Here is a 13,370-nt window from a genome sequence, read left to right as displayed (position 1 = left end):
TGCTCTGAGAATCTGCTAACAAAAGGCTTTACCTACTGTTCATCAAAGTGTGATTAAGAAAGATATCCACGTATACAACACAGCAACTGCCCTCCGAAAAGGCTTACACTCTAGTTTGGAGACGGAGTAACATAGGAGCCTAAGAAGACAGAGGAACGTATTCTACACAAAATTTGGAAGAAGACAGCGCGCCCTGCCCCCCTCGCCAAAAAGAGGCGCGTCTTTGGAGATGCGAAAGTACCTCACTGGCAGTCGGTAAAAGACTTCCAAACACACATCACCGGCAGTTGGGGCCTGGGGGTGTTGCCAAGACCCGAGAAAGGGGCGCGCCAGGCCTTGGCAACGCGGTTAGCTGGGAGATGTCCGAGTGGTCGGACTGCTTCCGTTCACCGGGCCCTTACTGACCCCTCCACATCCACCAGCACAGGAGACAGGAGGGCACCGGCGCAAGAAAGAGTTTTTCGCGGCCCCCAGCCCGTCTCACCCTCCCCACCCGGGGTTCGACTTGAGGCCACCCTTATTCGCATCCCGGCCCTCTTCCCCCGAGCAGCGCCGCTCGCTCTGGCCTGGGGGTGGCGGGAGTCTGCGTAGGCGAAGGTGGCCTCGGGCTCCTCGGTCGGTGACGGGGGTCCAATGTCCTTCGAGGGGTGCCGGGAGCCGCGGGACACAGCGGAACGGAGCGGAACTCGGCCAACACTACAGCCCGGCGGCCGGAAGTGCGCCGCTTCCTTCCGGCCGGCGCCGCACGAGACGGGGCGGGGCGCCCCGAGAGGGGGAGGTGGCCCGTGCTGACGGACGGCTCCCGGGACCTATAAGCGCGGCCTCAGTGGCCCAGCCTCCCCGGCGCGCCCCCTCCCCGGGGCGGTGACTCCCCCCAGCCCCCCATTTCCAAGGTGCAGCACAAACCTCCGCGGCTGCTGGGTTTTAGCTTTCCCCGCGGCGCGTTGCTGGCCGTAGTGCGGCCCCGCCCCCGCGGCCCTCTGCGACCCCGGCCGGCCGGCCGGCCGGCTGCCCCCGTTCCCGGTCCGGAGCCGCGCGCGAGGACGGCTGAGGCCGCAGGTCTGTGGCTGCGTTTCGGGCCGCGGGTAGCGCGAGGGGACGCACGAGCGCGAGGCTCCGTCGGCGGCCCCGGACTGTCCGGCGGGCGGGTGGCGCTCCGCCCTTGCGTGGCGGCGTTCGGCTGAATCTGCCGCGAAGACCGAAAGCCCGCGGGCCGCCCCGCTGCGTCGCTCAGGGTGGGGGCGCGAATCCGGCCCTCGCGGCGTCTGCGGAGACCCGGTGTGGGACTGGGCGCCCCCTTGTCCTCCCGACGTGCGGGACTGGGGGCGGCAGCTTAGGAGAGAGCAAGTTTGCCGAGGGCGGGGCGCCTTCTCGGGCGACTTCTTGCTTTGGCCACGCGGGCGGAGGGAGGGGCTGGGTGGTCTCCGGCCTCGGCGGCCACGCCACTTCCTAGGTGAGCCGGAGCGAGTTACTGAACTTATTCGGCCCCTCAGCGTCCGGCGGGGACTCCGATGGTGTAGATTGGGGTGCGGAGGTGAGCTGAATAATGTGCCCTGCAGCGCCCCGGGGTGCCCAGTACGTGCTGGTTCTTCTAAGCAATGGAGAAAAAAACCACCCGCTCTCATTTCCCTTTTCAAACATTTAAGATGGCATTCCTTGTAATTTGATGGGGAAACTTTTGTTTCTTGGGTTCATGCAGTTATCACACGTAGTTGGCACTTAAACATTTGTTGCCCTTCTGTCCTAATGTGTTACGTTGTATCAGTTGTGGGCTTTTTACAACTCCGCTTGGGGCCCTTAGAAAGGTCATGATTCTAGGATGAGGTAATTTGGGGGTAAGCTCATCTGTAGAGGTACGACTTTGCCCACACTCCTTTTCTCCCTCGTTGCTCCAGAGTCTCCATTTTCGGTGCTTGCACCTTTTTCCTCTCAGATTTTTTTTTTTTTTGTATGAATGAATGAATGATATAACGTTGATTGGTGTGTTCTTTTCAGTAGAGCAACTTGTTTACCTTTAGGAATTAATAAACTGCCCCGACAGTCGTGTCCGGCAACCGGTCATAGTTAATAAATGGTTAAACGCTGTTCATTCGTCGGAGGAGTGACGCCAGCTGTTCCGGGGGACTGTAGCCAGCTTACTCACTGCCACCACTCCCCTGCCTCCCACTTACTGCTTCCAAACCAGGCCCCTGCTCCCTGCCGTCACTCCCACTGTTGCTGCCTGGTGTAGCAGCTGCCCTGATTGGCACACCCCCGCTGCCATCACCACTGAGGCATATTCCTAAAGCTTCCAGTGTGAATTGTTTGAAGGAGCACCAGTATCAAAATCCAGATACCGGAGACAAAACAGTGTTTCAGTTCTTCAAAATCAGACCATCAACAATCAACAAATTTACTACTTAATACCTTTTCCATGGTTGGTACTATAGAAAATAATATAAAACTACCTAATTATGTGACAAAATGCGTGGTAACTGCTATGCCTCGGGAAGGGGAGAGATCAGTAGGGGTTGGTGCATCCCAAGAAAGAAGGCTTCCTGGAAGAAGGGCAGGGGCTTGTCTGTGGTGCTCACCTGGGCTCCTAACTCTTGGCAGTGCCTGCCACAGGACAGGCGCTTCATAAATGTGGTTGTGTTAAAGGAATATTTGTGTTGTGTCTTGAGAGTAGCTTTGAAAGCCGGTTAAGGTTTGGATGGGAAAATGGGAGGGCGTCCTAAGCAAGGGAAAATGGCTCAGGTAAAGTCTCCAAAACACAGATGAGCACAGGCTGTATTTGGCAGAGAGGGTACGGACATATGGATGGTGGCTTAATTCTGTGTTGTTTGTAGGAGTGGTTGGAAGAACAATGCATGTGAGTCTTTGACACCATGATATCCATCAGGCAAAGAAAAGGAATACAAACCACAGAAGTTTCAGAGGATTACGTGGCACAAGAAGAAAATGTGAAGTTGGAAAATAAATTGTCATCTAGTAGGTGATTTAAATTAAAGCAGCATTTGGGATGCTTTTTTGTCTGCATATTGAAATAATCACTCTCCAATAGGATAAAAATTTGGTGAGACCTAATAGGTGAAGAAACTTATTCTATTACCTTGATATTTTAGTTTTACAGATGATTTGATCGCAATGTGATAATATTTGTTTTACAGTTATGATTAGATAAAAGACCTCTGATTAGAGCCCTTTGCTTCTCAGCTGCCTGTTCGGTATAGTTATGCCAATCTGATCCTTTGACTTTGAGAGTAATACTTTTTCCCACTGTTCAGATTTTAGTCTACTTCTAATTTTTCTGGTTTGTGTATGCTGTTCACAACTAGACAGCCTTACCTTGGGTGAGTTTCTCATTTCATTAAAGTATTGAAAGATGAATCAAACTTTCTTTTATTCTTTATTTTCAGTTAAATTCCTGAAATTTTCTAATTTGCTTTTTTTTTTTGGTGGGAAAAGTGGTCAGAATTTGGTAAATTGTTTAAATAATGTTGAAGACTCTTGCTAAGCCATACATCAAATGGCATTAATTACCAAATTCCTGCTACCCGAGTTGCTTTCTTAGGCTAAGCATGGTCAGGATTTTTTAAAGTAAGCATGAAAAATTCCATGTCTATCAGCCATTTTGGGTATCTGACAGAGTTTACATCAGCTGCAGCTAGAGCTAGTAAAGTAATTTGGGGTAACAGTTTTATTTTTTATTTATTTATTTTTTTGGTGGGGGGGGTGACAGTTTTATAAAATAAAAGTAATCTATATTGAGCAGTCATGCCATCCAACTCAGCTATTAGCAATTTGGGACAATACAGAGTATTTTCTGAAAATCTTATATAAAAACAAATACAGGTTCAAGTTTGTCCTTTTAAATTAAAACATAACTTTGAGGACTGTTCATTTTACCAAAGCAGTATTTATTCAGGTCAGAAAAAAAAAAGAAAACTAAAGAAAAGCAAAAATGAAGGAAAAAATACTCCCACAAACCCACTCATCCTGAGATTACCACCAATGACACTTTATCTTGCTGTCTAAATGTTGTTCTCTGTACATGTACACCTACAAGCATTCAGATGTGTTTTTTCTCAAAATTGAGATCCTACTCGCTGTTGTGTAACTTGCTATCTTTCTCTTGTTGTGTTATATGTCAGTCAGTGTATTTTTAAAATTTTGTCAGTGTGTAGTCACTGTGTGACTGTAGCATAATTTATTTAATTTCTTATTGAATATTTAGATGATTTTTAACCTTTTACCTATACAACCTGAACCACAGTGGCCAAATGTTTGTTTAAAACTTTATTTCTTTGGGGTGTATGCCTAGATTTGCAATTATTGGTCAGATAGTGTGCTCATTTTGGTGGCTTTTACTTCCTGTTGCCATGTCACATTCCAGAGAGGTATCCATTTATTCTAACACCAGCAGTGTTTAAAAAATGTCTATTTAAAAAAAAAAAAAAGGCGATATTTTTGTATCCTTACCAAAACAGAGTACTAAGCATTTTTAAGCTATCAAATTGGCCACTATTGTAAAAGTTATAGCTCTTTGTTTTGGTTTGCATTTCATTAATACTAACTTTTTTTTTCTATTAAGTTTATTGGCCATTTTTTCTTCTGTGCATTGCCTATTCAAGTCCTTAATCAGTTTCCTACTGAAATATTCATTTTTTTTATTATCCTGAAAGTATTTATCCTATATTAAGGATATTTTATCTTTCTTGTATGTACTATAAATATGTTTCTTAGTTTATATTCCTTTAACTTGTGTGATGGGGTTTAAAATTTTAAGTAATCAAGTTTGGGAATAGCTTTTAATGAATAAACCACACATTGTAAGTAGATCATCTAAAAGACTGTTTATATTTTAGATCTGTAACCCATTTATTCCTCTATTTAAGAAACTTAGTAGTTAAACTAGGTCAAGCACAGGTCCTAGGTGTTAAGATGAATAAGATAATATGCTGGTCCTCAAGATGCTTACATTCTAGTTGGCAAAATGGACAAATGAACAGTTAGATACAGTGGGGGAAAAAACTATAATAAAAGTATGAAAAGTATAAAAAGGTCTGTGGAATCACAAAACGGAACCCCTAACTGTCTGCTGGAGACACAGAAAGCTTCACCACTAACGGGCAGCTGGAACTTGGCACGTTGGACAGTCTGAAATAGAACTATTAACTGCTAAATCCTTTACTGACTTGGTTTTTCATCTGTTCATTTTTCTAAAAGGTTGTACCAATAGAAGATTATGGACGATTCTTTCATTTACAGTTGGTGGAACTGTTGCCCTTTGCACTGGACTTCTTACATCTGTCTACCTGGCCACTTTACATGAGAATGATTTGTGGTTTTCTAATATTAAGGTATGAACATTGTATGATTTACCCATCAGTGTCTCCAGTAGTTAGTTAGCCATTTAGATGAATGACCAAGACAGTTCCGTTTTGCCATAAAGAATCCAGTCTCTTGAAAAGTTTGGCTATAGAGTAAAATGACTTTTTCTTTGTTAGTTTAAAATAACATCAGAATTTTTATAATCAAGTGAGTTTTCCCATTATCGTTAGTTTATTCATATTATGCATCAGTTACTCTAAACCAGTATTTTTCAAGCTGTAGATTGTGAAATTGGTGTAGTAGGTCATAAGTAGCATTTTTCATAATGAAATCAAATATAAGAGAATACTATCACATGGTAAGGTTGATAATTATTTGTGAAACTTTTATTTTAATTATATGTATGTATGTACAAACTAGGTCACAGTATAAATTTTTTTTTTCTGTTGGATACAGTAAAAAAAAAAAAAAAATGAAAGAAAGAAAAAGAAAGCGAGAGCTACTGTTCTAAACCAGGGAATTTTAATCTGGCTCCATAGATGACCTTGATGTGGTGTACCTTTCTAATAATATATGCAGAAGATTGAGAGGAAGCCATAACTGTCATCAGATTTTCAAGAGAGTGTATGACTCTTTAAATACCAGTTTCCTTGTTGTCTTTCCCTTCCCTCCCTCCCTCCCTCCCTCTCTCTCTTTCTCTCTCTCCCCTCCGACATCCTTTAATTTGGCTTTGGTTCAGAGCAAGTATATCACTTAAAACTTACACATTGCCAGTGGTTTTCATCCAGATATACCTTTCTTTTCATCAGAAATGTCATGATCTTTGACCTTATTTCCCACCATGGCTTTTAATGATTAGTTGCTTACAAAGGTAAAATTGAGTTTCACAGGGCAAAGATTTATCATCTATGAGAATATTCAAAAGTATCTATGCAGAATGTGAAGACAGTTCCCAAAGAGAATTTTCCAAAATATTTTGAGCTTTGGTTCCATTATTGGAATGAGTCTCCAAAGGAGACTGCTTTGAATGACAAATTTTATTTTTATCAGTAATTTCTAGTATGTTTATTTTTAAAACCTGTCATATTACTTTATAGGTACAGCATGGATATATCTTTATACAAATAATCATGGTACCAAAAAATAATAATTCTTACCCTTCAGTGACAGTTGGTAGATTTTCTTGTCAAGAAACATTTTACTCACCTGTCTCTTTAAAATTGAGTACCTATAAACAGATTCCCTGGAATTGAGAAATTTAAAACTTATTTATTAATACAAGTATTCTGAATAAAGCCTGGAATTTCCCCTTTGTGGGCATAAAGTCAAAATTAAATGCTAGTAACTCTATAGCAAGGAGACATGGTGAAAGAGATCACATAATTTTAAACTGTAAGTTTAGCTCTTTAATTTAAAGCTTATACATGGCCCTACTAGCACCCTTAAATAGATATAGCCCATCATCAAGAAACCTGAAGAAAAGGCCAGGTCATGTATGGCTTTGTAGACTGGGCAGGAGTTGGAAGGATGTACTGATTCATCGTTTGTGTGGAGTGCAGTTGAGGAGGAAGAATTATCAGTGATGACCTTCTTTCTCCCGTTAGCAGAAGGATAGATGGGTAGATCTTCATTCGCTATGATTGTGAACCCTGTGGGAGGAGCAGATCTGAAGGGTACAGTGACTTCCGACCAACTACCCGGAGTTAAGCCACACTTTATAGGTTGAGGGCACAGTCATCCCCAAAACTGACCCTTACTTCAGAAGCCAGTCACAACTTTGGGGGACCCCAGGCTACTCTCACTTCTGACCAACTGGCTATCCATTCACTAAAATGACACAGAACTCAGGAAAGCTCTGTACTTATAATTACAATTTTATTATAGAAATAGAATACAAATCAGAACCAGCCAAAGGGAGAGGCACAGTGGGAAAAGTCTGGGAGAGTCCCAGACTCCAAGTTTCCATTGTCCTCTTCCTATAGAGTCAGGATGCATCATCCTCCTGGCACATCAGTGTGCAACAGTGTGTAGAGTATTGCCAGCCCGGGAAGCTTACCTGAGCTCTGGTGTTGAGAGTTTTTACTGGTGTTTCTTTATGTATGCATGATTAGTTAAATCATGGGCCACAAGGTTGAACTCAATCTCCAGCTGCTCTCCACTTGCCAGAGGTCAAGCTGATATCTGTTGGCTCAGAGCGCCAACCCTCTAAGCATACGGTTGGTCTTTCTGGCTTGGCCAGCTCCCATCCTGAGTCATCTCCTTAGCAAAAACCATCTAGGGGCCCACCCTGAGTCACCTGTTAGCACAAGCTGTCAGATGTGGGCCGGAGCCTACCATGAATAACAAAGATACTCTTGTCACAGGGAAATTCAAGCGTTTATTGGCTGCCTCTCAGGAACTGGAGACAAAGGCCAACCACATTCTTTTTTATGCAGGAGGCAGCGAGGCCAGAAATGATGAGTTCAGGTTTGGATACATTGTGAGTCACTTTCAAAACAATCCAAGTAAAGATATGGAGTAAGGGGAGCTGGATTTACGGATCTGAAGGCAGGAGTTCCATGTGTGTTGGAAACGGACCTTTTCATGTTACCAGCTTGTAGCTGTGTGGGCAGGATTGTTTGAGGAGTATGTAGCATGAGAAGAAAGAGACCGGAGGCCAGATTCTGTCTCTGCCTCAGACACAGGCTGGGAGAAGCTGGGAGACAGGCGCACCCTCTCACAGGCCTCCCCACACCACCCGCACCCCTTACACTTAAAGCTGAGCTCAGAGTCTTGGTGCGTTTTTCCCTCTCTATTCAAGCTCTCTGGGTTTTTCTCACCCCTGTGTCACAAGAGGAATCCTCAGATGTTGTAATCATTTCTCAAACCAGATGATAGACTGGCTTATTTTTCATCTTAGAATTATCTAGACCCAGTGGTCTCCAACAGAACTCTCTGTACTGAAGGAAATGATCTAAATCTACACTGTCCAGTACAGTAGCTGCCAGCCAGATGTAGTGATTGAACACTGGAAATGTGGCTAGTGCATCAGAGGAACTAATTTTTAAATTTTATTTAAATTGAACTTTAATTTTAAAGTGCTTATACATTTTCTGTGAATAAACCAGTGAAATCAGCCATTACCGATCAACGGTATTACTTAGCCAAAGGGAAAGCTCATTTTCAGAGTTTATACGCCTTCCTAAATTTACTCCTTTACATTTTCATCTTGGGGGATGATGGGAATATTTGAGAAGTGTAAATCTATTTCCCTTTTTTATTTGAGTTATAACTTATCAAAATTGCCAGGCTAGTTTTTTATGTAAATACTTTGATCTTTTGAATACTCTGAATTAGTTGTAATTATTCAGAGAGTAAAAATATTGCTAATAAAATAGACTAATCATATATTCAGTTTATGCATTCAAAGTAATTTTTTTAAATGTTCATAGTAGTGTTAGTATTTCATATGTGGGAACCATGGGACAGAAACTTGGAGCCGAAAAGAAGATGTTGGTTTAAATGGTCACAGAAAATGTGTATGTAGTATCCTTTCCTGGCATATTTTTTAAATTAAAAAGTCAGTTTCTTGTTGTCTTAACCATTGTGTTATATTGCCCTTGCTGCGAAATTTAAAGTATAAGAGATTTTTTTAAATATCCTTGATTGAATGTCTGCTATGTCCTTGGCACTGTTATAGGTGCATTCTACTTTTATTTTATTTAATCTGGTTGTTTCCAAAGCCCAAACATTTTAACTCTAACTTGTCCTTTAAATGCAACCTGCTTTTTTTTTTTTGCTGCTCTTTATTATAAGCAAAACAAACTAAAGGGTTTAAAGCCCATACTCTTACTTGCTGTGCTCCCCTTACAGTGCCTGGCACATCGTCAGTGCTGAGTAGACAGTGGTCTGTTGGAGTAGAGTTAATCTCTAGTGGGGAGGGAGTGGTGTAGGCAGGGGAGGCAGGGAGACACCTGGCTGCTGTAAAGAACCTGGGTTGGAATTGGAGCAAAAGGATGCAACTTTGGAGCTTGCCTCCAGAGATAGGACATAGTTAGTACTGGCAAGTGGGGAGCCAGTCATTGCATTTTTAATGATTTGTGTTTCGTAGGTGCTGGAGTAAATCTCTGTATGGTCTTGATTGTTTTTCTTTTTGGAACATTGTGTTTTTTATTGCACAGACTATACTGTGACAACAACAAAAACTTTTTTTAATGAAAAACATTACTTAGTGTTCATTACCCTTAACAAAAAACAATTTTCATTTTTCCCTTCCGTTCTTCATCCTGTACATGTATATATTTTACTTATTTATGACCCCAATATAGATAGTTTTTACAATCATCGTATGCATTTTCCATATACAATTATATATTTTCACAAACACTTACAATTATTATATAAATTAATAGCTATATACTTTAGTATTTTTGACATTTTTATACCCTTGGTCATTTCACTATTTCCATGCTCCCAACTTGGGGTAGATTGTTTCTAATTGTGTGGTTAGACCCCTAAAATTGCTTACTTAACTTCTCATTTTAAAGCGGTAGGATAAAGATGTCAGTTCCTTCTTTTGTTTAGAATTACCTCAGAGCAATGAAAGAAAATGAAAAACAGTCAGATTCCTTCTTTGATGAAACTAAGAGAGGTCTGTAATCTGGAACCACAATATATGAGGAAGGGCTGCCAAATCCAGTGAAACTCCAAGGAGTGTAGAAAGATGCTGCGAGAGAACTCCTAAAGCTGCAGATTTTAGGTAAAGCTGCTGAAGTTTAGTCCTCCAAAGTCACTGGCACATTCTGAGGGATAAACCAGTGGTCCCCTGTGTGAGACCATGGGACTAGATGTGAGGAGTAATGACAGAAGCTTCCCTGTATACACTTTGGTATGAAAGAGAAACAAGGTAGACAGGCTGAAAGGAGTAATCACAGAGACAAACCATTTTTGTAAAAGTAGAGTTTAAGCAGACCAGGATAAAGAGAGAAAACTTGCATTTTCAACAGCCCTGAAGCTGCCGATCTCTGAAGACTAAAATGAGGAAAAGACTAAAGAGCTCACTCTTGTAATCCACTCTGTATCAGTAGAAAAATTCTTGCTGGCCTGAGTTATGTCCCAGCCCTCTCCCCTACATGTAGCTGATTTGGTAAGAACTTGCCACATTTAGAAATGACTAGTAATCAGAAAGGAACTAGCACAGGATCTGTACAATAATACTGCAAGAAAAAGGGAAGAGAAAAACAAGAACAAACGATACATGAAGAACCAGAAAACTTTTACAGCAGAGACGTGAAGATTGTGGCCAAACGTGTCACATTAAAAAACAAACATAATAAAGCATTTGCCACTGTAGAAGGTGAATTCAAAGCAGGAATGTAAGAATGTATATACCATCTTCAAAGAGATTTGTAGGAAGATAAGAGGAAATGAAACATGAGCTGGCAGAACTTAGTCAAGAAATAGAATCTTTAAAGATATAACCGTAATAGAAATCACGACTATGTAAGGAGCAACACACAGGAGACCAGAATCTGCAAAAAGCAAGAAGAGAAAAGTTGGACAGGACTGATGAAAGTAAACAAAATGAAATAGAATTAGTAAAGTTAAAATATTAGAAGTGACAGCTAAGGAAGACAACAGAAAGATTGCATTATTTGTGTCCCAAAGGAAGCAGAACCATGAAACGGGGAAAAAAATGTTTAAATCTGTAATTCAAGAAAACTTTCCAAAAATAAAGGAAAACTTGAATCTACAAACTGAACGGACACGATGGGTCCCAGGAACATTTGGCCTAGAAAAATCATTAGCAGGATATAGCTACGAAATTCCTGTACCTAAATGGTAAGAAACCTTTGGACATCCAGACAAAAGATCAAGTTACCTATATGAGGAAACAAAGGTCAATCTGGCTTCCAAGTTTTCCAAGTAACATATAGTTACTCAAAGACCTTGAATGATGTCTACAAAGGACTCACGTAAAAGAAAGTGATTTATGTATTTTAACCCAGTTATTCCATCATATATAAAGCACCATTCAAATGTTTTTGACTCTGAGAAATATGTATTTTTAAGAACACCTGGAGAAATTGGTAGAGGAAAAACTTTATCCAGTCAAGAGATAAAAGGCAAAACAATGTTAGAAAGATTGTCAAATTTATTTAACTGTAGAACTAAGACTAAATAGTTACAGAACAAAATATATATGATATGAATAGTATAATAACATAAAAATGTTATTATGTAATAGTAACACAATAGCAGTGTAATAATTACATAACACAAGTTAGAAGAGGAAGGGAAAGAAAAGGTAAAAAATGGTGGAAAGGGCTTCCCTGGTGGCGCAGTGGTTGAGAGTCCACCTGCCGATGCAGGGGACACGGGTTCGTGCCCTGGTCTGGGAGGATCCCACATGCCGCAGAGCGGCTAGGCCCGTGAGCCATGGCCGCTGAGCCTGCACATCCGGAGCCCGTGCTCCACAACGGGAGAGGCCACAACAGTGAGAGGCCTGCATACCACAAAAAAAAAAAAAAAAAAAGATGGTGGAAGTATCCTGATGTATCTTTTATAGCTAAAAGTCAAAAAGTTACAACTAAAAGTGATGTCAAGAAACAGACACACAGTATATATAAAGAAAATTCCAAGAAAAATAATATCAAGTAAAATTGGGCAGGGGAGAAGTACAAATTTCATAAGATTGTCATAACTTGTTATAGAAAGTCAGTAGATACTAGCCATAGAAACGAAGAATTAAGTTACTCTCTGAAGTTATAAAGAAAGGTAACCCCTAGAACAAAAACATCAACCTTCCAAATTAAAGACATGTACACACATACACACATATTGAAACAAGCTGACACAGATCATGTAGTGAAGGATTTGTTGTAAAGAGCAGTAAAAAGCATGATACAATATCTATTAACACAAGTATGTCTAATTATTTTTGATTAAATAAGTATCAATGGGTTTTACTCACCTAATAAAAACTCTGGATCACAAAGCAAAATCCAAATCACATCATATATGCATAAGATCCTCCCAGAACAGTAAGAATCCTCCTTAGACAGATTAGACCACAGGTGTGGATAAGGACTTAATAAATGCAGAAAGGGGAAAGAAAGTATCAGACAGTATTAAATGAGGCAAAGAAGGGCAATATTTCAGTGATAAAGATACAAACCATAAGTATGACTATCCATGCATCAGATAATCACAATATTTACAAAGCAGAAACCACAGGAAATGTAAGAAGAGTATAGAAATACATTAGTATTGAGGAGTTTTAATTCTTTCCCAGTTCATATAAAAGCAAGTGGACAAAAATAAGTAAGGATATAGAAGACCTAGTGAAAATATTGAATATGATAGATCTAATCTGTAAATATCTAAAGATACATTCATTTCCAGTATCCACAGAACATTCACTAAACCATTGATAAATTAAGCCATAAGGAAAAATCTCAGATCCAAAAATACAGAAATTATATGGACAATATTCTCTAATCACAGTGTGATAGCACATAGTCTTGGCCTGTTCCTGACTTTGGGCATAAAGGTCACAGTGTCCTCTTTTGTTAATTTATTCATTCACTTAAATAAAAATTGCAGGTAACTAATTAAAAAGAAAAATTGCTTACTATCTAGAAATTTTAAAATATTTAAAATAACTTTTGGGCCACAGGTAATTAAAACTGAATTTATAGAAATTATAAATGAAATCTAGAAAATGATGAAAACCGTATTTCGGGATTATGGAATATACCTAAGAGAGTACTCAGAAGAAAATTCGTAGCTGTAAATACTATATTATGAAATAATTAATATATTGTGCAATAAATGAATTATTCCACTTATGAAATCTCACAACAGAAGGAGCGATAAAGGTAAAATAAATTGATCACCTAGAAAGTAGGAAAACAGTTCATAAATCAGTGGTTATTTGGGGAGGTGAAAACTAAAGAAATGAAAGGAAGATAAAGATGGGGTAGGAAATGAAAATATCCAAAATAAGAAATAACACAGAAATATTTATGGAGATGGAACTTCCCTGGAGGTCCATTGGTTAAGACTCCATGCTTCCA

The 13,370-nt window shown here is 40.4% G+C and overlaps 1 protein-coding gene across 5 annotated transcripts in view; it reads left to right on the top strand.

Annotated features, from left to right (window-relative positions):
• The first annotated feature begins 897 nt into the window (after window positions 1-897).
• The window catches only part of DPY19L3 (dpy-19 like C-mannosyltransferase 3), a 74,950-nt gene continuing 62,477 nt past the window's right edge, over window positions 898-13,370 (top strand). For 2 of the 5 annotated variants that reach the window (XM_060288467.1, XM_030874499.2), the window contains exons 1-3: window positions 898-1,059; window positions 2,829-2,970; window positions 5,209-5,342. In XM_060288467.1, coding sequence (XP_060144450.1) covers window positions 2,868-2,970; window positions 5,209-5,342 — 237 coding nt within the window. In that variant the 5' untranslated portion in view covers window positions 898-1,059; window positions 2,829-2,867. Of the gene's footprint in view, window positions 1,060-1,255; window positions 1,535-2,397; window positions 2,417-2,828; window positions 2,975-5,208; window positions 5,343-13,370 lie in introns of those variants that run through there. The other 3 variants (XM_060288465.1, XM_060288466.1, XM_060288468.2) reach the window with 3 other exon arrangements.

This window comes from Globicephala melas, chromosome 19 (assembly GCF_963455315.2).
Source record: "Globicephala melas chromosome 19, mGloMel1.2, whole genome shotgun sequence".
NCBI lineage: Eukaryota > Metazoa > Chordata > Mammalia > Artiodactyla > Delphinidae > Globicephala > Globicephala melas.
The sequence above is the reverse complement of the archived record's forward strand: the minus strand, read 5'-3'. Positions and strand labels throughout refer to the sequence as shown.